Raw genomic sequence first — 26957 nt, 5'->3', positions numbered from 1 at the left:
ACACACCACCCCCCTGTTATTATTTTGTTTATTGCTTTGAAGGAAACAATGTCTACAAGCATTCGATTGACAATCCTGTACAAGCACCATGTATGCAATAAACAGTGAGACGTATTTTGCATACTGAAATGACATTGTACACAGATCTAAATGTGCTAGTAGTTATATGACATTGCAACGACGAAAAAAAAAAAAACAGATGAAAAAGGATGCGTTTACGAAACAGAAACCATATCATATTGCAAACTCCTGCAGAAACCTGACTGAGCAGGACAAAGGAATGCCATCCATCCACGAGTACAAACTTGAAAGCAACTTAGTTGTAAAAGACAGAACCAAATACAGAGACTGGGGAGGGGAGACGAATGACAAAGGAGGGAGACAAATGGACGGCAGAGATTTCACTTATATGGTAACATGGCCTGTGCATGGGACTTTCAGTTTCGTGTCCTGCTGCTGGGGGACTCCGGAGTTGGGAAGACTTCTCTCTTACGCAGATATACTAATGACGAATTTACAGAGACAACCGGACCCACAGTAGGGGTAGACTTTTGTTGTCGAATAGAAGAACCAGAGGATGGAGTTAAAGTCAGACTGCAGTTCTGGGATACAGCTGGCCAGGAGCGATATCGGTGAGCCAAATTGTGTGTATGTGCAGCTATTATAGCGGAACTCTAAACGGCTACATACCAGGGGCGGACTGACCACTCGGGTACTGCCCTATGCCACTAGGGGGCCCCATCAGGGTTGCCAGCCTTAATAAAACCAGGGACAGTATGTACAATTCCAGTACCTTTTCACTGTGTGTGTCTGTGTGTGTATACTGTGCATGTATTCTGTATACTGTGTGGCCCCATAATCTATTGCCTGGGGGCCCCATGAGTTGTCAGTCCGCCCCTGCTACATACAGATATTTAATACATATGGGTCCCTCACCTGCCCAAAAACTTGCTTTTCTAGCCATATAGTCCTGTCTGGCAGGGCAAGAAACTTTGATTTATTTTCTGTTGCAGTTTAGTAACACTTATGCCGCATACACACGGTCGTTTTTCGGCATGAAAAAAAAAGACATTTTTAAAAACGTCATTTAAAATCATAGTGTGTGGGCTTCACATCGTTTTTCGGCTTCTGAAAAACGACAAAAAAAAAATTCAAACATGCTGCATATTGTCGTTTTTTAAAATGTTGTTTTTCGGGTAGTAAAAAATTATCGTGTGTGGGCTAAAACGACGTTTTAAACCTGCGCATGCCCAGAAGCAAGTTATGAGACGGGAGCGCTCGTTCAGGTAAAACTACCATTCATAATGGAGTAAGCACATTCATCACGCTGTAACAGACGAAAAAGCGCGAATCGTCTTTTACTAACACGGAATCAGCTAAAGCAGCCCAAAGGCGAATAGAACTTCCCCTTCAGAGTGCCGTCGTACGTGTTGTACGTCACCGCGCTTTGTTCATCATTTTTTAAAAACGATGGTGTGTAGGCAACATCGTTTTTAATGATGAAGTTGGAAAAACTTTGTTTTTTGGACATGCTGAAAAATGACGGTTTTTTTCATGCCCAAAAAACAACCGTGTGTACGCGGCTTTAGGCCTGGCTCACACCTATGCATTTTTTTTGTGTTTTCAGTTTTGCAGAAACACACTACAGTCCATATAACATGGTTTCCTATGGGTCATGTTCACATGTGTGCATTTTATGGAACTTTTTTTCTGGTTTTTGGTTCCACAGACTTCAATGGATCAAAAACTTGTATTGAAAAACGTAAAATGCACCTGGAATATGCAAACTGCAACCTGCATATGTGTGTACCAGGCCATACGGTTCTTGTCCCTACCCCACCCCGTGACTAGAGAATCTAAGCAGAAGCAGCATACTGATGAGCTCATCATTTGAGTGCTCTGTACTCTACTTCTATCAGCATGTTCCTTGCACTGCAACACAACTGAATGGCTCATACTGCTGCCTCTCCGTCCCCTCAGTCTGAGCACTGCTGTACAGGAGATAGCAAGAGGCAGATACTAGCTCAGATATTCGTGGGGCTCTTGGACACGAGTGGCTAAGTCCATTCAGTGTAATTGCTGGTGTATTTCCTCTACTCGGGCAACTCTGGTGCAGCATACAGACTCTCATGCCGCATACACACGATCATTTTTTGGGTTGTAAAAAATTAAGTTTTTTTTTTTTTTATGACATTTTAATGTCATTAAAAACGATTGTGTGTGGGCTTCAGAGCATTTTTCGGGTTCTGAAAAACGGGCAAAAAAAATTCGAACATGCTCTATTTTTTAACGACGTTTTTAACATTGTCGTTTTTCGGGTTGTAAAAATGGTCGTGTTTGGGCTTTAACGATGTGAAAAACCTGCGCATGCTCAGAAGCAAGTTATGAGACGGGAGCGCTCGTTCTGGTAAAACTACCGTTCATAATGGAGTAAGCACATTCATCACGCTGTAACAGACAGAAAAGCGCAAATCGTCTTTTACTAACACAAAATCAGCTAAAGCAGCCCCACGGGTGACGTCATCCGAATGGAACTTCCTCTTTATAGTGCCATCGTACGTGTTGTACGTCACCGCGCTTTGCTAGAGCATTTTTTTTTTTCACGATCGTGTGTGGGCAAGACTGTTTTAATGATCAAGTTGAAAAAAAACTTTGTTTTTTCTAGAGCCTGAAAAACTTAGTTTTTTACAACCCGAAAAATGATCATGTGTACGCAGCATCAGGCTGGATTCACACCTATGGCAGTTTTAGTGCTTTTTGCAGTTTGCAGATTTCCACTACAGTCCATTTACCATTACGTTCAAGTTGTCTTGAATACACACTGTCACACCAAATTCCGACCGTCAAGAATGCGGTGACGTACAACACTACGACGAGCCAAAAAAAATTAAGTTCAAAGCTTCCGAGCATGCGTCGACTTGATTCTGAGCATGCATGTTTTTTTCTCCGTCAGAGTTCCATACAGACATGAACATGTTCTCTTTCTAAATCCGTCGGAATTTCCAAAGGAAAAACTCAGATGGGGCACACAGATGAGTGGCAAGGGTGGTGGTTGAGGGGATTGAATGGGATGAGTGGCAGAGGTGGTGGGGGAATAGGATCAGTGGCAAGGGTGGTGGTTGGGGGGGGGCATTGGATGAAATGAGTGGCAGTGGTGGTGGGAGGATGGGATCAGTGGTGAGGGTGGTGGTTGGGGAAGATGGGATGGGATGAGTGGTAGTGGTGGGGGGTTGGGATGGGCACTGATGGGCACATATGGGTGGCACTGATGGGTACATATGGGTGGCACAGATAGGTGGGCACTGGGGATGGATGGGCACTGAGGGGTGGCACTGATGGACACTGAGGGGTGGCACTTGTTTATTTACAATTTTTCCAATCAGTGCCCATGTTGCCAGTCAGTGCCCATTTGTGGGCACTGATTGGCATCTATTGTGCATATTTTTTACATGTGGATGGCCACGGGGGATGTACCTTGCCATCCACATGTTTCCTCCAATCCCTGGTGGTTCTGGCGGCTTCCCTGTGGTCTAGTGTGGGCAACCGAGGGGGGGTTGCACTGATAAACAATCAGCGTGAACCCCCCCCCCGTCAGGAGAGCCGCCGATCGGCTCTCCTCTACTCGCGTCTATCAGACGTGAGTGAGGAAGAGCCGATCAACGGCTCTTCCTGTTTACATCGTGATCAGCTGTGATTGGACACGACTGATCACGTGGTAAAGAGCCTCCGCCGAGATTGACACCCCGCATCACCGATCGCCACGCTGCGCGCCCCCACGGGAGCGCGCCGGCATGAAATCCTGCAGGACGTCAATAGACGTCCAGTCAGCATTTCACAACCTCTTCCCGGACGTCAATTGTCCATTGACCGGGTGGGAAGTGGTTAAACACACCATTGCATGTACTGTGCAGAATGTGGATTCACACATATGCGGCCGAGGTTTCATTGCTGCAGTTGGGTGTGATTCTTTTCACCGGTAAAGGTGAAAATTTTCACCTGAAATCGTACCTGAACCGGACCCGAAAACGCACAGGACCATTTTTAAAACAGCACCACGACTGCCCCAGACATGAGTGAACCAGCTCTATTGAAAGCCTGTCCGATTCACGTTATGCGAACTGGATGCAGTTAAAAAAGCATCCAATTTGCCTATATGTCATCCGAGTCTCACAGTTCAATATTAAGGCTGGATCCCCCCTTATGCGTATTGGATGTAGAGGTTCCCCGCATCCAATTCATATGACAGGAGGCTGTGACTGGCTCTCAATGGAGTCGGTTCACACAGCTCCGGGACGGCTGGGCAGTGAATTGCACAAGGGGCCTGGGCATCTTTGACTTTGTTTCAGGCCCAATTCCTCCCTGAATCAGAGAACAGGGACACGCAAACCCTTGTTGTCAGCCGCGTCCATTTTAAGTGTGAACCCATCCTGAATTGTTTCCTTGTTCCTTACTAGAGAAGAGGATGCCACACATGCTAGACTGCACAAAAACAATGATGTTTGGTCATTGTGTGTAGTGCCCTGTAACAAAAAACACACCTTGTTATTATACAGGATTTATATAGTGCCAACAGTCTCAGCAATTTACAAAATGAAGGCAGACAGTACAGTTACAACACAAAAGCAATCAGAGGGCCCTGCTCGTTAGACCTTACAATCTACTTTGGGGTCATTTAATAAAAGCAGAACGTCTCTCATTGTTCTGATTGCTGGAAACTGATAAAATCTATTTCCCTTGTTTTGGGATATGACTCAGCCGTGCTCCCTGCTGTCTTTTTATAAAGGCCTTGGCATCCCGGGAAGTCCCTAGTGGGGGGTAAACTCATCAAAGCCCCCTACATCTGTTCTGTGCTCATTAGCAGGGCACAACAAATGTGTGTATAAAAACACCAGTTGTTAAAGAGTCATACAATAGTAAAAGGACCTATACAGACAGACATACTGCATAGGAGGTGGCATGATTTTCAAGGTGTACTCTTTATTTATTTATTACGGGTACTTGCAGTATCTCACAAAAGTAAGTACATCCTCTCGTTTTTGTAAACATTTTAATATATCTTTTCATGTGACAATGAAGAAATTACACTTTGCTACAATGTAAAGTAGTGAGTGTACAGCTTGTATAACAGTGTAAATTTGCTGTCCCCTCAAAATAACTCAACACACAGCCATTAATGTCTAAACTGCTGGCAACAAACGTGAGTACACCCCTAAGTGAAAATGTCCAAATTGGGCCCAAAGTGTCAATATTTTGTGTGGCCGCTCTTATTTTCCAGCACTGCCTTAACCCTCTTGGGCATGGAGTTCACCGGAGCTTCACAGGTTGCCACTAGGGTGACCACATTTCCAAACTACCATTCAGGGACACCCTCCCTTCCCAAAAATCAGCTTGTGCTGTAACAAATCACAGCACAGTGATTGGACACAAGAGGCAGGATTTATGATTTCTCCAATCACAATCAGGGGGCAGGATTGTGCTCCTCCAGGTATTACCAGCCAGGACAAGTACTGTCAGTGAGTAACGTGCTGATGTGGCAGGCTTTTTTGGGGTATCAGATTCGCCCGGGAGGGGGGTGGCTGTGTCAGTTTTATTCCGGGACACTGTATTGTCCTGGAATGAATGTGCCCGGGACAGACCTGCAAAATGTGGGACTGTCCCGGGCAATCGGGACATGTGGTCACCCTAGTTGTCACTGGAGTCCTCTTCCACTCCTCCATGACATCACGGAGCTGAGTGAGTGAGTGAAAAACTTACATGCAAACTGAATCGCCTCTGGGCGCTTAGTATCCATTCCCTGAGAAAACTTTTTGACCTCAGAAGAGATGGGTTTTGATCTTTCTTCTGAAGGCCAAGTGGTTCACCTCCAATCGGATGCTGGTTGGTAGAGCGTTCCACAGTCTAGGTCCTTGGACTACAAATCTTCGTTCTCCTTTGGACTTGTATTTGGCTTTGGGTATCTGGAGCTGGTGGATGTTAGAGACCTTGCGCTCCTCCACCTTCCACTTGAAGATGCCCCACAGATGCTCAGATAGGGTTTAGGTCTGGAGACATGCTTGGCCAGTCCATCAGCTTCATAAGCAAAGCAATGGTCGTCTTACAGGTGTGCTCTACTTCAGTATGTCACAGTACATGGTTCCCTCAATATATTGTAGCTCCCCAGTGCCAGCAGCACTCACGCAGCCCCAGACCATGACACTCCCACCACCATGCTTGACTGTAGGCAAGACACACTTGTCTTTGTACTCCTCACCTGGTTGCCGCCACACACGCTTGACACCATCTGAACCAAATACGTTTATCTTTGTCTCATCAGACCACAAGACATGGTTCCAGTAATCCGTGTCCTCAGTCTGCTTGTCTTCAGCAAACTGCAGGCTTTCTTGTGCGTCATCTTTAGAAGAGGCTTTCTTCTGAGATGGCAGCCATGCAGACCAATTTGATGCAGCGTGCGGCGTATGGTCTGAGCACTGACAGGCTGACCCCCCACTCCTTCAGCTCCAGCAATTCTGCATATGTCTATTTCCCAAATACATCTCTGGATATGACGCTAAGCATGTGCACTCAACTCCTTTGGTCGACCATGCTGTATGGTCTCGGCTACCTTGCAGCAGATCAGTTTCAAGGTCTTTGCAATCTTCTTATATCATAGGCCATCTTTATGTAGAGCAGGGTTGCCCAACCAGTGGCCCGGGGGACACATGTGGCCCGCGGAACCCTCAGATGTGGACCGCGACCTCCTGCTCTGTGACAGCCGGCAATACCTGAATGGAAGACGGTTATTATAGGTCAGTTCATTACTAAAATCACAGTGTATATACGGGCATATCTTCTGCATTGGTTACTGGGTGGCTTTCAACTGATCCGCAGGTGCAGCGCAGTGTACCTGTGGGTTACCTGCACTGAGCCATAGACTTCTGGAATTACCTTCGGGTAATAGAAGTCTATGGTAAAGTGCAGCTAACCCGCAGAAAAGCCAAAAGGTACACTGTGCTGCAGCCACGGCATGGGTAAACTGCAGCGCATCCGTGTGAAAGCAGCCTTAGGCCCCTTTCACAAGATCAGTCCGACCCAATCAGACCCTGCATTCATCTCTGTGGAGCGGCAGATGCAAACAGACTTGTGTCAATTTACACGCGCCTACCTCGAATTTGATTCACTAAAAAAAATAAAAAAAATCAGAAGGGGATCTGTCCCCTTCCGTCTGGCCAGATCAGATCGGAGGGCCCATAGAGTAGCATGGGCAGTGTCCGTGTCTGCTCTTCAGTATGCATGTCATCCGCCCGCTCCACCTATTGTGGCCCGCTACCGGTTACCAAGTCGGTTAAATGGCCCTTGATCTTCAAAAGGTTGAGCACCCCTGATGTAGAGCAACAATTCTTCAGATCGTCAGTTCTTGCCATGAGGTGCCATGTTGAACTTCCAGTGACCAGTATGAGAGAGTGAGAGCGATAACACCAAATTTAACACACCTGCTCCCCATTCACACCTGAGACCTTGTAACACTAACAAGTCACGACACCAAGGATGGAAAATGGCTAATTGGGCCTCACTTTTCTTGCCAGCAGTTTAGACATTCATGGCTGAGTGCTGAGTTATTTTGAGGGGACAGCAAATTTACACTGTTATACAACCTGTACACTCACTACTTTACATTGCAGCAAAGTGTCATTTCTTCAGTGTTGTCACATGAAAAGATATAATCAATTATTTAGAAAACTGCGAGGGGTGTACTCACTTTTGTGAGATACTGTATATAGCGTCATCAATTTACGCAGCTCTTTATATTTATATTGCACATTTACATCTCTCCCTGCCCTCAAGGAGCTTACAATCTTAGGTCCCTAACTCACATTCATACGAGGGCCAATTTAGACAGGATCCAGTAAACTACCAGCATGTCTTTGGAGTGTGGGAGGAAACCCAGGCAGGCATAGGGAGAACATGAAACTTCAGGCAGGTAGTGCCGTGGTTGAGATACAAACATGACCCTAGTGCTGCTAGGCGGAAGTGCTAACCACTTTTGCTTTTTGCTTTAGCCACTGTGCTTTGTGCTCTTTACTCCTACCATCCTCTTTTTTTTTTTTTAACCATTCATTCATGATTTTGCAATTCAGTGATCACTACCTCCCTTTTCTGGGTCTTTAAGTCTTCTCCCAGGTATTTATTTTTTTAGATATGTGTGCAATAGTAATTGCCTAAATGAAAACTATTGTATCAATGTGCAGTGATGTTTTAAAAGAATAATAATAAAAAAAAAACTGTTAAGCTGGCCACACACTAGTGGACTTTTGGAAACACAGACAGTATTGACAGTGAAAACCCTCCCGCCGAGCCGTTGTCTTCTCCTGGCAGGGAAGCTGTATGTCTACCCCAGGAGACCACAGTGACTAGAACAGCTCCTAGCGATAATTGCAAGTGAAATCTGGCAGGCTGGTTGTACCCAAGTTGATCGATCAACTTGAGTACATTCAGCCTGCCAGTACATGGTTCGAATCTCAGCCGTTTCGTGCTGTACCAGCCAAGATTCAAACTGTCTATGGCCGGCTTAGCATTCATGTGAAATCTACTGTATCAGTACATTTAGGATTTAACAAATATCGCTCCAAAGTACTTACATTTTGTTTGCTTTTAACATTTGATTTATTTTGGATTGAATAGACTTTCCTGAACTAAAACCACATTAAGGCTGGATTCACACCTATGCATTTTTAGTGCTGTTTGCATTTTGCAGATTTGCACTACAGTCCATTTACCATGGTTTCCTATGGAACACGTTCTGTAGTGCAAATCTGCAAAATGCAAAAAGCACTAAAAATGCATAGGTGTGAATACAACCTTAAGCCTTGTACACACCATCATCATAAGCCTTGTACACCGGAGACGCTGTACTAATGATCCAATGTTAGTACAGCACTCTCCCCCGCCAGAACACTCAGACTGCTGATGGCTGACATCGCTGATCAGGAGCCGGTTGGTTGCTGGTTTTCCAGCATGCTTGTCTGACAGAAGCCGGACAAATAGCAGGCTTCTGTTGGACCATCTGCCATACACATGGACCCAATGTCGGCTGGTTTTTATTGAACCGGCCTGTGTCACCCGGTGTTCTGCTGAGAAAAGTCCTCCGTCAAAAAATGCCTCCGATGGGTATGTGCAATGCACAGTACGCAACGTCACTCCAGCTGATATGTTGACGTCAACACAGCGCATGCGCAGATTGTCGGAGGCAGTATCTGACGATTTAAGCACAGAGAGAGAATGAAATTGTCAGATTCTGCCTCACTGTTGTGGGACGGGTTTTGGCTGTATTGAATGGCGTGTTTTCTGTCTGTTGCACAGTAGCTTGATTGTGTTAAACGGCTGGGTTTTAGCTGTGCCAAAGGGCAGGTTAAAACACACACAAAACCTGCCCTTCAACAAACCCATAACCTGCCCTCTGCGCTCAGAAGATCGTCGGGTACTGCCTCCGATGATCTGCGCATGCGCCGTGTTGACGTCACTCCAGCTGATCAACATATCAGCTGCGATGATGTTGCGTACTGCACATGTGCAGACGGAGGGCATTTCTCGATAGAACATCAGCACAACAGGGCTTTACTGTTAGTTAATCGATAACTCAATTTCCAGGAATTTTCCAGGACAGCACATGAGTCAGGCCCCGTACACACGTCCGAGAAACTCGACGAGCAAAACACATCGTTTTGCTCGTCGAGTTCCTTGTGAAGCCGTCGAGGATCTCGGCGAGTCAAGTTTCCCCATTGACTAACGAGGAAATAGAGAACATGTTCTCTATTTGGCTCGACGAGATCCTCGCCTGCTTCCTTGGCCAAAAGTGTACACACGACCGGGTTTCTCGGCAGAATACGGCTCCGATCGAGTTTCTGGCTGAATTCTGCCGAGAAACTCGGTCGTGTGTATGGGGCCTTAGAGGCTTCACTCATCTAAAACAGGAAACGCACCATGCAAAATCAAAAAGAAGAGCTAAGTCAACCTAAAAATTAAAAGGGGTTGTAAAGACAAAAATATTTTCCTCTTAAATTAAAGTCTGACACTAGCTGATAAAGTAAAAAGTAATGTTTTGCATTATAACTAGTTTGATACCTGTTGAAATCGAGCCGTTTTATTCACCTCCAGCACTCCTGAATCGTTATTCTCACTGACTTCCTGGTTTGCGGTGCGCATTCATTCTTGCTACATCACGGCCTAATGGGAACTACAGTTCCCATTAGGCTTAGCCTCCATGCCTGTGAGGGATAAGAGAGCATCTTCACGCAAGGCTGTAGTCATAGGGAGGGGGTGAGCACATTCTGCTTTCCACCATGCAAAACGGCTCAGATGCTGGTGGAAAGCAAGAAGAGGAGAGACAGGAAATGGCATTTTCAAACCTGGATTACTGTATTTTGGAGGTCAAAAGGAAAAACAAGGTAAGTGATATTTAAATGTTCTAGCTTACAGCAATCAAATGATCTAATAAAACACGAACCTTTAGTGTTCCTTTAAAGCAGGAGTAAACAAACAATGCAATCACCCACCTTTTTAACGTCGCCTGTATTTCTTGCCTACAGTTTCTAATAAATCTCAAATAAAAATGTATTTTTTATTTTTTCAAAGTGGTCATGTGACTGCAAAGCTCCAGCGAGCGTGTTTACCTGTGGAGGGCTAATAACACCACTGAACCCTTAGAGCGGTGATGTCATCTCACAGATGTCCATAGATCTAAGACCTTGTGGGCCCTAAAAGAACTCATGCCAACCAGCCACACTTGCTGGAGGCTTTGACGTCATGTGACTGCTTGGAAAAAGTTGAATAAACAAACGTTTTTTTACTTTGAGATTTATTAGAAACTGTATGCAGGAATTCTAAGAGCGGTGGGGAGGCAACAGTTAAAAGGTGGGTGATGTTACTCCTTTAAGAAAAACAGAAATGGAAGTCGCGCACACCTAGTCCATTACCAGAGATAATTTAATAATAAAAAATGTTTTAGTACTCACAAAATGTGTACTCACGAAATGCAACTGACAAAAGGCCATAAACACAGTGCATGGACATGCACAAAACATATGGTCTAATGAGTTTTTGGGGTGCACCCCCTTCCTTAGAGCTAGGCGCCCCCGAAATGGGTTAGCTGTACCCCGTGTTTTGTGCTGTCGATGCACTGTGTTTATGGCCTTTTGTCAGTTGCATTTTGTGAGTACACACTTTTATACAAAAAAATATATATAAAATTACCTCTGGTAATGCACTAGGTGCATTACCATTTCTGTTTTTCTTGTAGTTCCTTTCGGATTACCCCATCTGAGGAAGGCAGCATCCACCTAGTTTTGGGATACCATATATACCTTTTACATCATCATTTTATCTGATATCTGTTACATCACACCTTGGAAGACCCATTAGCGCTGGAAGTGACTGTGTTTTATGTTATCCCTTTACTTCTACTTTAACCTCTTTTCTACCTCCCGCTGTCAATTGACGGCAGCACGATAATGCTCTCGTTCTGGGAGGACATCATATGACGTCCTTGCCTTGCCGGGCCCCCGCCGCTTTACTAGGAACCCGATGCACGTGCTCGGCGGCGCTGGGCACTCGCGATTGCCCAGTAACTGAGCAGGACCGTGGATCTCTGTGTGTAAACACAGAGATCCACGTCCTGTCAGGGAGAGGAAACCGATGCGGTGTCCCTTGTACATAGGGACACAGATTGGTCACCTCCCCCAGTCAGTCCCCTCCCTCTACAGTTAGAATCACCCACTAGGGTACACATTTAACCCCTTGATCACCCCTAATGTTAACCCCTTCCCTGCCAGTCACATTTACACAGTAATCAGTGCATATTTATAGAACTGTTCACTGTATAAATGTGAATGGTCCCAAAATAGTGTCCGATATGTCGATATCGCAGTCACGATAAAAATCACTGATCGCCGCCATTACTAGTGAAAAAAAAAAATGCTATAAATCTATCCCCTATTTTGTAGCCGCTATAACTTTTGCGCAAACCAATCAATATACGCTTATTGTGATTTTCTTTTACAAAAAATAAAGTAGAAGAATACGTATCGGCCAAAACTGAGGAAAATTTATTTTTTTATATATTTTTGGGGATATTTATTATAGCAAAAAGTTAAAAATATTGCTTTTTTTTTTTCAAAATCGTCTCTTCTTTTGTTTATAGCGGAAAAAATTTAAATCGCAGAGGTGATCAAATTCCACCAAAAGAAAGCTCTATTTGTGGGAAAAAAATGATTAAAATTTATTTGGGTTAAGTGTTGCATGACCGCGCAATTGTCATTCAAATTGTGACAGCGCTGAAAGCTGAAAAATGGCTTGGGCAGGAAGGGGGTGAAAGTGCCCAGTATTGAGGTGGTTAACCACTTGACCACTTGGCACTTAAACCCCCTTAATAACCAGACCAATTTTCAGCTTTCGGTGCGCTCACATTTTGAATGACAATTACTCAGTCATACAACACTGTACCCAAATGAAATTTTTGCCCTTTTTTTCCCACAAATTGAGCTTTCTTTTGGTGGTATTTAATCACCGTTGGGTTTTTTATTTTTTGCGCTATAAGAGAAAAAAAGACAGAAAATTCTGTAAAAAAATGAATTTTTCTTTGTTTCGGTTATAAAATTTATAAAATTTGTAATTTTTCCTCATAAATTTTGGCCAAAATTTATACTGCTACATATCTTTGGTAAAAATAAGTACAAATTGGTGCATATTATTTGGTCTTTGTGAAAGTTATAGCGTCCACAAGCTATGGTGCCAATATCTGAAAATTGTTCGGGGGTATTGCAGAGTATTGCGCGGGGGTATTGCAGAGTATTGTGCAGGGGGTATTGCAGAGTATTGTGCAGGGGGTATTGCAGAGTATTGCGCAGGGGGTATAGCAGAGTATTGCGCAGGGGGTATAGCAGAGTATTGCGCAGGGGGTATTGCAGAGTATTGTGCGGGGGTATTGCAGAGTATTGCGCAGGGGGTATTGCGCATTGGGTATTGCAGAGTATTGCGCAGGGGGTATTGCAGAGTATTGCGCAGGGGGTATTGCAGAGTATTGCGCAGGGGGTATTGCAGAGTACTGCGCAGGGGGTATTGCAGAGTACTGCGCAGGGGGTATTGCGCATTGGGTATTGCAGAGTATTGCGCATTGGGTATTGCAGAGTATTGCGCATTGGGTATTGCAGAGTACTGCGCAGGGGGTATTGCAGAGTATTGCGCAGGGGGTATTGCAGAGTATTGCGCAGGGGGTATTGCAGAGTACTGCGCAGGGGGTATTGCAGAGTACTGCGCAGGGGGTATTGCAGAGTACTGCGCAGGGGGTATTGCAGAGTACTGCGCAGGGGGTATTGCAGAGTACTGCGCAGGGGGTATTGCAGGGTACTGCGCAGGGGGTATTGCAGAGTACTGAGCAGGGGGTATTGCAGAGTATAGCACAGGGTATAGCAGGGATGGCTGGATCTGTGACTGCAATAGCGCTGCTGACACCCGCTCTCCTCCCACACTGTAGCGATCGGTACAGAGAGAGGAGGGAGGAACCGGCGTCAGCAAATGACGCCGGTTTGTTTACATGTGATCGCTCCGTCATTGGACGGAGCCAACACGTGGTAAACAGCCGCTATCAGCAGCAATTTACCACGATCCGTGATGCGCCGGGTCCTCTGGACCCAGCGGTCATGAACATTCCCGTGTGCTCGCCCCAGGGGGCGCGATTCTGGGAGGACGTCCATGGACATCCTCCCAGAGTTAAGGAACCGTCTTGTAGACGTATTTTGTCTATGAGGCAGTGATTAACTGGTTAAACAAGAACTGAACGTATCTAACAGAATAACTTGACAAGGCAATACAGAACAGAATATATTGTGCACATTTCCGCTGTCCTGGAAGACTCCTGGAAAATTTGTTATTGGGTAAACAAGTCTGTTGCCCCCAATCATCTTCCAGGACAGCACATGAGAGGATATGTGAGAAATAACCTACTAGGGCAGGGCTAGTCCTTGCAGAACCCACTTACCAAGGCTAAAGCTAGGGGAACACTAGTAAAACGAAGAAAAGTACTCGACCTTCCAAACACCAAGATGAAACTCTATTGTATTCCGACAGCCAGCACCCGCTCCAGTCAAAATACCCAAACAATGATGTATCTGGCGCAATTCAGCAAATCATTTTTAGCCTGGCTACTTCAACAAAAATCAACGAAATAATCAACCTTTGTCAAGCCAGGCCTCAGGGCCACCCATGGAAACAATTTTGGCCAATTCAGCAGGAATTGGTTGAAATGTAATCTATGTATTGCAAGCTTTATTCCTAACGGTTGAATAGGGCAATGCTGATGTGGACACATCTGTTAGTAAAGGTAATAGTTCACTTGGACGAGTTTGGGCCACACAAACTATTTTAAAGTGAAAGAAAGCAGATTAAATAACAGATTTGTGCTTTAGGCTGGGTTCACACCTATGCAAATTGGATGCGACTTACACCACATACAATTCACATAACATTTTAAAATATTAATTTTAATGAAGCTGGTTCACATATCTGCGGGGCATTCGCACTGCGCATTGCACAAAAAACGTGTGCGTTTTCTAGCATGGGAACACATCTGATTCGCAGATGTGTTCCATTCTGAACACAAATTCTCTCCCTGCTCACTACACCTCCCCCCCTCCCCTCTCCCAGGTCAGCTAATATGCAGATACAACGGAGACCAAATGCTGAACAGCTGTTTTTTGTCTTAGCAAAGAAAACAGCTGGAATTCGCACCGCACAAGTGTGAACCCAGCCTAAATGCCAATCTGTGGCCTCACACCAGATAAGCACATGCCTATGCTCTAGGATGGCTGGTCAGCAAGCCCAGATCTTAATCAATGGGTTTCTGACCTTCCCTTTCAGAGTACAGGGGGTCCCCGACTTACAAACGGGTCAGGGACTTTAGGTTTGTTCTTAAATCGGAAATGTTCGTAAGTCGGACACGCATGCGCAGAATGGCAATTACATAATTTTCCGATGTTCCGTTAAATGGCTGCGCATGCGCAGAACGGAAGATATGTCGCGTTCCGATGTTCCGCCGAATGTGCCCGCCGTCGAAAATGGGTGCGCATTTGCAGAACGGAAGATACGGTCCCGTTCGTAAGTAGGAGTTGTTCGAAAATTGGGGGTTCGTAAGTTGGGGAGCCCCTGTATCAGAGTGCATGGAACTGGTGCCAAAAGCAGACGGCCATAGAGGGAGCAACAGCCGCATAAACAAATGCTTCCTCTGTAGCACCGACTCCTGTCCAAGGAGGAGTAATACCAAGTGCACTTCAACTGGGACCATTCTAGAAGCCTGGAGAGTGATACCAGCAGAAACTGGAGGACAAGGTCGGAGTATTATGTTACAAAGCTCTAAGCAGGCTTCAAGAAACATTTTTTAAATGTTTCTTTAACCACTTGCTTACTGGGCACATATACCCCCTTCCTGCCCAGGCGAAATTTCAGCTTTCAGCACTGTGTCGCTTTAAATTAAAATTACGCGGTCGTGCGACGTGCCTCTGAAACAAAATTTACGTCCTTTTTTCCCCACAAATAGAGCTTTCTTTTGGTGGTATGTGATCACCTCTGCGGTTTTTATTTTTTGCGCTATAAACAAAAAAGAGCGACAATTTTGAAAAAAAAACACAATATTTTTTACATTTTGCTATTATTATATCCCCCCAGTGGCCGGAGGACGCCAAAAGACAGCCTTCCGGATTTATAGAGCCACCTGGAGGCCGTCTTTTGACTATGGCTCGGGACTAAAGTAGTTACCGTAATGGTTGATCCCCAGGCTAGAGTTAAAGGCTGCTTTTAATTAAAGGCTTCCAAATGCTATGAACCAGTTGCTGTACACACTTCTCTTATAAATTCAAAGTGATGTCAGAACTCCTGATTTGCATGCTAGAGTTGAAGCCAGGGAACTGGAAGGACAGCCTAGCAACTAAAATGTTGTAGAAAAATAGAATGCAGATCAATAAAATTACATCTACCGTATTTATCGGCGTATAACACGCACTCTAACTTTAAGGCCCCATACACACGACCAAACATGTCTGCTGAAACTGGTCCGCGGGCCAGTTTCAGCAGACATGTTCGGTCGTGTGTAGGCCCGAGCGTGCAGGATTCCAGCAAACATTTGCCCGCCGGGCCTTTTCCCAGCGGGCAAATATTCCTGGACTTGTTTTAAAACAGTCCGCTGGAATCCTGTCCGCTCGGACATGTTCGGTCGTCTGTACAGACCTACCGTACATGTCCGAGCGCCCGCCATCCCTCGCATGCGTCGAATGACTTCGACGCATGCGTGGAAGCATTTAACTGGCAGGCCCGCCCACGTCGCCGCGTCATCGTAGCGGCGACGCCCCGCGTAGTGTTTACGCGCGGATTTCTGTACGATGGTTAGTACAGCCATCGTAATCCCCGGCCAGACATGTACGGTGAAAACGGTCCGGCGGACCGCTTTCATCGTACATGTTTGGTCGTCTGTACACGGCCTCAGAGGGAAGTTTTAGAAAAAAAAACATTCCAAAGCCCCCTGCGTATAACACGGAGGCACAGTTTACCCTCTATTTTCAGGGTAAAAAAGTGAGTGTTATACGCCAATAAATACAGTATTTACATTTTCAGAAGGACATTAGAATTGGCAGTCTGCGTATTACTTTCACGACTATCAAGCTGGAAATATGAGAGCTGACGTTACTGACCTGTTGTTGGAGGTGCAAGTTTCCGACTCCTCCTTTTTTCCCCATTAGTGAGTCATGGGCCTGAAACAATCATCTATATAGCACATGTCTTGACATACCTGTTCAAGCTTAGTGACTCATCAAGTAATGAGGGATAAAAACATGACGATCATGGATCATGCATTCTCAAAAATATAAATACTGGCAGCTTCTGTATTCATTTCTGAACAGGTTTCTCTTAATGAATGAGGCTATGCCATGTGAGTAATTACTTGCTACTCAAAAATTACTTTTCTGCTGAACAGGAGCTGTCTGCCATTGTAAAGTGTGGTAAAGATATCCAACGGTTACATTATTCTTAGCAGTAATAAAAGTGTTTGAAGTAGAACTCTAGACAATGGGGTTGATTTTCGAAAACATGAGAGTGCAAAATCTGGTGCCGCTCTGCATGGTAGCCAATCAGCTTCTAACGTCAGCTTGTTAAATTAAGCTTTGACCAAAAAAAAACAACTGGAAGCAGATTGGTTTCTATGCAGAGCTGCACCAGATGTTGTACCAGTTTTAGTAAATCAACCCCAATATTCTCATCTTACTTTTGGATATAGTGTCGAAGGTCATGCTTTTATTTCCCCTTCTGTTCTGTCCCAAGGACAAAATCTCCACAAAAGGGACACAGACAGCAATAAATAAGACATAAACCCTGTACACACGGCCCAGAATCTTGTCAGGAAAAAAACGTTGTTTTTCCCGACGAGATTCTTGGCAAGAATCTCTTGCCGGCCGAGGGTACACACACTCCATTCAAAAGAACCGCCGTTCTTTTGAATGGCACGAATGCGGTGACATCATCTTGCTACACCCTACCTATGCCTTGGAAGCTACCGGGCATGCGACAGTCATTTCGAGCAATGCGCGAGTTTCCCCAGCGACAAGTATACAGACGCTCGGGTTTCTCGGCAGGAAAACACTGCAGAGAATCACAACGAGAAAATAGAGAGCAGGTTTTCTATTTTTCTCGTCTAGAATCTGGGCAGTTTTCTTAAAGAGAAACCTCAAAGCCTCGTACACACGCACGGTTTGCTGGCAGAGCTTTCTTGCCGAAAAAAATAATGCGTGTGTACGAGGCTAGAGATTCTGACCTTTCTCACTCTACTAAAAAACGGTGAATTTATTGCTATGTCCCCATTGAAGAAATTTTTATTCACTTAGGCCCCATACACACGATAGAATCCATCCGCTGAAAAATCTCAGCGGATCGGTTTCAGCGGATAGATTCTATGGTGTGTACAATCCAGCGGATCTGTTTCCGCGGATTTTTATCCCCTGGGATGGATTTCGGCGCGGATATAAATTTGAAGACATGCTTTCAAATCTATGCGCTTGAATCCATCCCAACGGATTGATCCGCTGGTCTGTACAGACTCACCGGATCAATCCATCCGAAGGGATCCCCCGCATGCGTCGTAATGATTCGACGCATGCGTGGAATTCCTTATATGACAGCGTCGCGTTAGACGCCACGTCATCATCGCGGCAACGGCGCGACACGTCATCGCGAGGGGATTTCGGCGCGGATTTCGATCCTATGGTGAGTACACTCCATCGGATCCAAATCCGCTGAAATCCTCGAGAGGATTTATCCGCGGAAACGGTCCGCTGGACCGTATCCGCGGATAAATCCTCTTGTGTGTACTAGGCCTAAGTCATGTTGAAAAAAGACAACTCTATCTAGTTCAACCAAAAAAAAAAAAAAAACCACCACCATACCATCCTATATACACAAATAGATACCCACAGTGGCTCCAGTGGAAGGCAAACAACCCCAGAAAGCATGATCCAATTTGCTACAGCAGGGGAAAAAAATTCCTTCCTTATCCCCCGAGAGGCAACTGGATATTCCCTGGATCAACTTTACCTAGAAATGTTAGTACCCAGTTACAGGGTCACTGATGAGGCAGTAGAGCCAGCCCTCCTGTAGTGGGCACAATCAAAAGTGGGGCCCAGGTACCTGCCAAGGAAGAATGGCTGTACTGCCTTGTGAATTCCCCTGCAGCACTGCCGACTTTCTCCATATTTGCCAACTGTCCTGATTTTGCCTCCGAGTCTGCCGGGTCCTGAAACGCCCCCTCCGACTCCCAACCCCATAACCCCATGGTTGGCAGTGTTGTCTCTCTTGCCAGTGTTCCATCAGATAAGTGACATTTCGCCGCCGCCATCTTGCTACACCCCTCACTCCTCCACAGTAATAATACACCAAGAAGGGGGCAAGCGGACATCTTGTTACACCCACCGTAGTTTTGCATGTCACAGTTTTTTTTTAAACAGGAAACGGAGCATATATGGTGAAATACAGGATTTGGAAATCCGTCTGACTGTTTAGATGTTGAATTATAAAAGCAGAGGTGTTCTGTCACCTGTGAGATCAGCAGGTTTGCCACTGCTTTTAAAATTCTACATCTAAACAGTCCGTTTGATTTCTAAATACTGTATTTCACCTTATAAGCTCAGTTTTCTGTTAAAAATAACCGTAAAATGCAAAACTCCGGTGGGTGTAACAAGATGTCTGCTTGGCTCCTTCTCGGTTTATCGTTACTGTGGAGGAGTGCAGGGTGTAGCAAGATGGCGGCCACGGAAACTCACTTCCGTTACCAATTCTGCCAGGTCGCCTATTTGACGGAACACCAGCATTAAAGATCGAGGAATGAAGAAGTTGTCTGTCTGCTCTACCCCTCCCTCTGCTACCCCTCCCTCCCTGCCGTGCTCTGTGTTCACTGTAAATTTCAAGACTGGCTGCTGGGATTGAGACTGCCCCAGTGACATGACAAAAGTAAAATGGAAATTTCCCCAAAGGGGAAGCAATGTGTTTAGTAAAGGTTTCAAGGAAGCATGAAAATCAATAAAATGAGCCATTTGAGGAAGTATAACCAAGGATTTCAGTGCTCACATATTCTGTACCATACCTTGTTTGCTATATGTTTACAGACAATGAAAATGAAAGCACACATTATGCTATACATCAGTCAGTTGTTCTCTGTCTTTCTTCTAGGGCAGTAACAAGGTCTTATTACAGAAATGCTGCTTGCGTTATCCTCTTGTTTGATCTCACTGCTCACAAGACTTTTGAGAACATCCACAACTGGTACCAGGAAGTGACAGAGCGGGCCCAACCGAATCCACTGGTTTTATTGCTGCTTGGAACCAAAAGTGACTTGCGGGATCTTCGAGAGGTCACCCGAGAGGAGGCACAAAATATGGCAAACTCCATAAATGCTCCATATCTAGAGACTTCTGCACGAACTGGTAGCAATGTTTCCGCAGCGCTCTCCCTTATTTGCAGAGAGCTGCTACAAGCAGCGAGAGAAGAAAAACATACAACAATGGAGCGCAGCATAGTGGGATGCTCAACAGGCGAAGAAGTACAGAAACCGAGAACGCTATGCATATGCTGACAAGAATCGGGAAAATGCACAACTTTTGCTTTTCAGTTTGTTATGATAGTGTACCTCAAATGATAGTGTACGATTCTAAAGTATTAAGACCCTCTTCACTTTTTTCAATTTTGTTATGTTGCAGCTTGATACTACAGTTGTTTAAATTCATTTTTTTCTCTCTAATTAACCTACACGCTGCTGTACCCCATAATGACTAAATGAAAACATTTATTAAATGAAAAACTGAAATATCACATGTACTTAAGACCCTTTACTCAGTACTTTGTTGAAGTACCTTTGGCAGCAGTTACAGCTTTGAGTCTTTTTGGGTATGACGCGGCAAGCTTTACACAGATGGATTGGGGTATACAACGATTTGCAGGGCTTTCCAAAGATGTTCAATAGGGTTTAAGTCAGGGCTCTGGCTGGGCCACTCTAGAACATTCACAGAGTTGTCCCTAAGCAACTCCTGTGTTGTCTTTGCTGTGTGCTTAGGATCATGGTCATGTTGGAAGTTGAATCTTCAGTCCAGTCTGAGGTCCTAAGCGCCGTGGAGCAGGTTTTCATTGAGGCTATCTCTGTACTTTGCTCCATTCATCTTTTTCCTCCAGTCCTTGCTGCTGAAAAAACACCCCCACAACAGCATGATGCTGCCACCACCATGCTTCACTGTTGGGATGTATTAGGCAGGAGATGAGCTGTGCCTGGTTTCCTCTAGACAATGTTAAAAAATTAGGCCAAGCTGTTCAATCTTGGTTTCATCAGACCAGAGAACCTTGTTCCTTACAGTCTGAAAGTCTATTAGCAGGATCCAAGTGGGTTTTTATGCCTTTTGCACATGTAGCCACTCTGCCATAAAGCCCAGATCGGTAGAGGGCTGCAGTGATGGTTGTCCTTCTGGAACTTTGCCCCACCTCCACACAGGATCTCTGGAGCTCAATCAGTGACCATCTGGCTTTTGGTCACCTCTCTTACTAAGGCCCTTCTCCCCTGATTGCTCAGTTTGGTCAAGCGACCAGATCTTGGAAAAGTCCTGGTTGTGCCAAACTTATTCCATTTGAGAATTATGGAGGCCACTTAGCTCGTGGGAACCTTCAGTGAAGCAAAATTTGTTTGTAGCCTTCAGTTCCTTTTGCTCGAATACAGTATGCATTGTCAGTTGTGAGTCTTTATAGGAATGCGTGTGCTTTCCAAATCATGTCCAATCAATTAACGTAATTTACCACAGGTGGACTCCAATCAAGGTTTATAAACATCTCAGCAACTATTAAGAGAAATAGAAGGCATCGCAGCTAAATTTCAAGTCTTTTTGCAAAGGGTCTGAATACTTATGCCAATATATTTTGGATTTTATTTTTCCATATATTTGCAAACATTTCTAAAAATTCTGTTTTTACTTTGTCATTATTGGGTACTAAGTTTGGATTAATGGTTCAAAAAAATGTTTAAACAACTGTAGTATCAGGCTTCAACATAACACAATTGAAAAAAAAGGAAGAGGGTCTCAATACTTTATGAATGCATTGTATGTGTGCTTTTATTTACTTGAATCTTCTCCTTGGCACAGATGAACACGCATTGTTAGGTTGCCTTTGCAGCTTAAGGGGGGCAGTTGGTGGATGGTAAAACACAGATTGATTACCTGCTTTTTTACCACCTCCTAACAAGTGCTGAGCAGCATTTTTACCTCACATATCTCTTGCTCTCTGCGCTCAAGACAACCGACATTCTACACGGGCTATTGAAGAACAACAGGCAATGTAATCTTGACTGCACCTTGATGTATATGTTTCTTATTAGCACTGAGCACAAGCAGAATAAAGCTTGGTACTTCAGCACTAACAAATATAAAAAAAAAAAAAATCAGGCAACACTGGTTTTTAAGGCTGCACTATTCTAACAATTCAAAAGAGGAGAATCTGGTTATCACAAATGGCCCATCACATAGAATAAAATGGTGCACTGCACAGTTACATTTCTGTACTTGTACATACATATTCCCAAATGTTTTTAGACATTTTTGTTTCAAATGAACTTGTATTAACATTTACATTTTTTTAAGCAGTTCTCATTTTGTTTAAAAAGACGATCCTTTGGTTTCTATGGTAATTTCACACAAAGACCAAGCGTGAATTACAACAACAATCTTTAATCAAACCACTTTCTTTTATATATACAAAAGGAAAACGACAGTGTAACACTTCCCCTGCCAGAGGGTTCTGTAATGCACGACTAATAAAGGCAAGTCCACATTACTAGATGTGCAGTCTCTGTCCAAAAAAGAGGCTCTTCTCTGAAGAGGTGGCTTCTGCATCGGTTCACTGCAGAATCATGGCGTCAACTTGGGAGTGCTGACCAAGAAAACCACGCGGTCTTACTTCTTCTGGGTCTTCTTAATGAGAGCCATTCTCTGTGATACAAACCAGGCACATAGTCATCAGGAGGAGAGTCAAGATAAATTTAGAACAGATTATCGGTACTACAACTCCAAAAAAGTTGGGACGCGGTGTAAAATCTACATAAAAACAGGATGCAGAGGGGATGCTACATCATCTCAACTTTTTACGAGACGTGTTGCTGACATCAATTTCAAAATTACCTTTTTTTTTCCCTCCGTTTAAACATTTTATGTTTTCTATTGTAAATAAAATATTTGCATAGAATGATCTGTATTGAATTCTGTTTTTATGGAGATTTTACACAGCATCCCAACTTTTTTAGAATTGGGTTTATACATAAATACCAAACAATATAATGAATGTGCTAGAAATGTGATCATTTTTATAATGTGTGTGTACAAAAACATTAATATTTAAAACATATTGATGAAGGCCAATCAGGGGAAGCGGGTATGTTCTGTGTGTATCATAGAAGAACTACCAAAAGCACAGTCTTTCATCTAATAGACATGGCAGGCTGAGGTACCTGCTGAGGCACTAAAGGTAAAAGCGACTCACTTGAAACAATACTGACGCGACCCCCCCCCTTAACAGCGGAACTTCACTCACCAGATGCAGTTCCGTGCGCTTTTTTTCTGCACTAAAAATGTATGTAGTGTTTTCCATGTATTCCAATGGCTCTAATTCACACAGTGCAGTACGTTTCCGGTGCAGGAAAAAAAAGTAGAATGTGCTGCTTTTTCTGCTATGACTAAGCACGGTTTGTTAGTGTGAAACGCGTCAACTCTTCTGTCCGTTCTGCTGTGGCATGTATTTTTGATTTAATTTTTTTGAATAAAAAGGCAAAAACTTTTTTGGAGTGCGGCTGTCCCAAATTCCTTCCTGTTTTACTGCATTTTTTTTCTGCAAAGAACTGTACTAGAATCTAACAAATTGTATCAAAAACGCACTGGAACTTCGTGTGGTGAGAACTGTAAGCAAAAACTGATCTGGAACATATGAGTGCATTTTTGTGGTGTGAACTGGCCCTAAAAATGCATGCACAGTGTTTTCCATGTATTACAATGGCTCTAGTTCACACAGTGCAGTCAGTTCCAGGTGCAGAAACTGACCGCATCGGTGTGAACTAGAGCCAATGTAATACATGGAAAACACTATGCATGCATTTTTAGTGCAGAAAAAAGCGCACGGAACTGCATGTGGTGTGAACAGGCCCTCAGTCAACATTGACAATTTTTTATCCTTATGCTGCTAGCATTGGTAAATGGACAGGAAAATAAATCATATTTACTTGTTTAAAAAAAAAAAAAAAAGTTTACATTTCTTCAGTTACTAGGCAAATAATGTCATACATCCCAGGAGTCTTCAGGAGGGGAGGAGGGGCTCTCTCAGCTAAGTTAACCCTTCTGCCTGTATGCCCAAGTTAAGGGCAGATGGATTCCATGAGGTAAATCCTAAATTAATAATTTGCCCTTACTCAAGATGGGGGGGGGGGGGGGGGGGGCGGAGCGGGATGTTTTTCAAAGTGATATCTCAACAAAATAAAGCATGGAGACATGGATGGATGGGGAAGTTTGCTTTGAATATTACAAATTAAACGTTTTAGATTTGTGGTGCTCAGATACAGTGAAGTTCCGCTTTAAGCTGCAATAGGCAGCGGACAGGCATGTTTACATGCCGTAGCGCTTCACTTTGCGCCCGCTGCAATGTTGATCCAACATATAGCGATTGGTGGTCGGCAAGCTTGCCGAACGTTACTTTTTTAAGTCAATGGGAAGCGCAGCAAACTTATTTGTCTGTATAAATGGGGTAAAACAACTGGTGAGGAGGCGTCTTATTGCTTCTTCCCCGCCTTACAGTGGCCTCTGGAGTGCAATCCAAATGTACATTTGGCTTCAGAGGCAAGGGAGTTTTAGACACATGTCTAAATCTACCCTTAAATTTACAGTCAGGATTATGCATTTACTTCTACATAAAGTCAAGGAAGTTATGAGCCAGTGTTTAAGCTTTCCCTATATTGAGAGTAACACAGTTAAATGCAGTATTCTTTCTTAAAAAGTTTTGTAACCACTATATTCCAAATATACAGTATATGTCATGTACATATAAACACTTCAGATGACCTAAAAATTCCCTTTTTACCTGTTTGTGGGCCTCAGTTGTGCATGCCTTCTTATAGGGCCTAATCTCTTCTGATCCGAATCCTGGGATCCACATGTTCCATTGTCGCTCTGGGTGGATGACAGAAAAGTTAGTGTCCTGCCTTACACATGCAGAACTGTTGATGAATTCTTATTTCTATAAAGTTCCTGTCATAAACCAAACCTTTAAAACCACATAATACACAAGTGATTATGACTGTTGAAGGAATGCAAGTCTTACAGAGATATAAAGGAGCCCATTATTATGCCTAACGTAAGAACCATGTGTCATTTATTATATAAACATAATAATACATAACCACTATGTATCATTTAAATTGGATCTAAAGTCAAAACTTTTTTGTGTGAAGGATTGCAACTTATCAAATGGGGAAAAAAAAATGTTAACAGTTGTCAAATGCATATTATAATTCTGCACATACAGATATAAAAATACATTAAAACTAAAAAAGGTAATAGGTTGAAACCTCTCCTGAACGATTTAACTTGACAGATAGTAACCAACGTTTAAGAACTTCAGTTTTGCCACGTTTACATGCGTTTAGAAGCGTAATTTATTTTTTAAATAGTCAAAAATGTATTTCTATTAAAAACGCCTGTGAACAAAATGTGGCTAAAAGCAAGTTACTGCCGTTTACAAGCCGTTACAGGCATTTGGTGAGTCACAGACCTCTGAACATCCGCCCTAAACGCATTTTTTTGCTTTCCAAAAAATGCTTCTACAAAATGCTTCTACACTCAACTGCCTAGAAACAACATTAAAAGACCCTGTGTACATGTACAGATAAAATAACAGAGGAGAGTTCAGGGGCAGCAAAAATAAATAAAAAATGCCCAACTGCTCCTATAGCGCAAAAAATAAAAACCGCCGAGGTGATCAAATACCACCAAAAGAAAGCTCTATTTGTGGGGAAAAAAGGACGTCAATTTTGTTTGGGAGCCACGTCGCACGACAGCGCAATTGTCAGTTAAAGCGACGCAGTGCCGGAAGCTGAAATTTTGCCTGGGCACGAAGGGGGTTTATGTGCCCAGTAAGCAAGTGGTTAATCAGCTAATTAAGCCATAACACCTGCAAAGGGTTCCTGAGCCTTTTAATGGTCTCTCAGTCTGGTTCAGTGGGAATCACAATCATGGGAAAGACTGCTGACCTGACAGTTGTGCAGAAAACCATCATAGACACCCTCCATAAGGAGGGAAAGCCTCAAAGGGTAATTGCAAAAGAAGTTGGATGTTCCCAAAGTGCTGTATCAAAGCACATAATGGAAAGTTATGTGGAAGGGAAAAGTGTGGAACAAAAAGGTGCACAAGCAGCAGGGATGACCGCAGCCTGGAGAGGATTGTCAGGAAAAGGCCATTTAAAAGTGTTGGGGACTTTCACAAGGAGTGGATGCATCAAGGGCCACCACACACAGACGGGTCCTAGACATGGGCTTCAAATGTTGTATTCCTCTTGTCAAGCCACTCCTGATCAACAAACAACGTCAGAAGCGTTTTACCTGGGCTAAAGAAAAACAGACCTGGTCTCAGTGGTCCAAAGTCCTCTTTTCTGATGAGAGAACATTTTGCATCTCATTTGGAAACCAAGGACCCAGAGTATGGAGGAAGAATAGACAGGAACACACTGCAAGATGCTTGAAGTCCAGTGTGAAGTTTCCACAGTCTGTGTTGATTTGGGGAGCCATGTCATCTGCTGGTTTTGGTCCACTGTGCTTCATTAAGTCCAGGGTCAATGCAGCCGTCTACCAGGAGACTTCATGCTTCCTTCCGCAGACTAGCTTTATGGGGATGCAGACTTCATTTTCCAGCAGGACTTGGCACCTGCCCACACTGCCAAAAGCACCAAAACCTGGTTCAAAGACCGTGGGATTACTGTGCTTGATTGGCCAGTAAACTCACCTGACCCCCATAGAGCAGTGGTCTCAAAGTACTGGCCCGCGGGCCATTTGCGGCCCGCGGACCAGTTATAAATGGCCCTCAGGCAGGGTGGAAGTGAGGGGAGCAAAAAAAAAAAAAAAAAAAAAAAATTTTTTTTTTTTTTTATGAGCTGGTGCCACCTGGTGGTGAGCCGTTGGTATTACAAGTTAAACAGCAATTCTAATGTCATTTTACACTATTGTCACTGCCATATTCTTCCCTCTAATTAGAACCCCCAAACATTATATATATTTTTTATCCTAACACCCTAGAGAATAAAATAGCGATCGTTGCAATACTTTCTGTTACGCCGTATTTGCGCAGCGGTCTTACAAGCGCACTTTTTGGGGAAAAAATTACACT

General features: G+C 44.0%; 2 protein-coding genes across 6 annotated transcripts in view; one reads left to right on the top strand and one right to left on the bottom strand.

The window, feature by feature from the left end:
• Window positions 1–265: 265 nt before the first annotated feature.
• Window positions 266–22029, top strand: LOC120927356 (ras-related protein Rab-39B-like). Its single transcript, XM_040337963.1, has 2 exons — window positions 266–632; window positions 19735–22029. The coding sequence occupies exons 1-2, from the start codon at window positions 418–420 to the stop codon at window positions 20135–20137; spliced, it is 618 nt and encodes a 205-aa protein (XP_040193897.1). The 5' UTR covers window positions 266–417; the 3' UTR covers window positions 20138–22029.
• Window positions 22030–22248: 219 nt separating this feature from the next.
• Window positions 22249–26957, bottom strand: part of TAF12 (TATA-box binding protein associated factor 12) — a 43725-nt gene continuing 39016 nt past the window's right edge. For all 5 annotated transcript variants that reach the window (XM_040337968.1, XM_040337969.1, XM_040337965.1 and 2 more), the window contains 2 exons: window positions 24661–24749; window positions 22249–22529 (listed from right to left, as the gene is read on the bottom strand). In XM_040337968.1, coding sequence (XP_040193902.1) covers window positions 22494–22529; window positions 24661–24749 — 125 coding nt within the window. In that variant the 3' untranslated portion in view covers window positions 22249–22493. The remainder of the gene's footprint in view (window positions 22530–24660; window positions 24750–26957) is intronic.

The sequence above is a fragment of the Rana temporaria genome, chromosome 2 (assembly GCF_905171775.1).
Source record: "Rana temporaria chromosome 2, aRanTem1.1, whole genome shotgun sequence".
In the NCBI taxonomy this organism is placed as follows: domain Eukaryota; kingdom Metazoa; phylum Chordata; class Amphibia; order Anura; family Ranidae; genus Rana; species Rana temporaria.
Note: the sequence above shows the minus strand (reverse complement) of the source record. Positions and strands in the feature narration are given on the sequence as shown.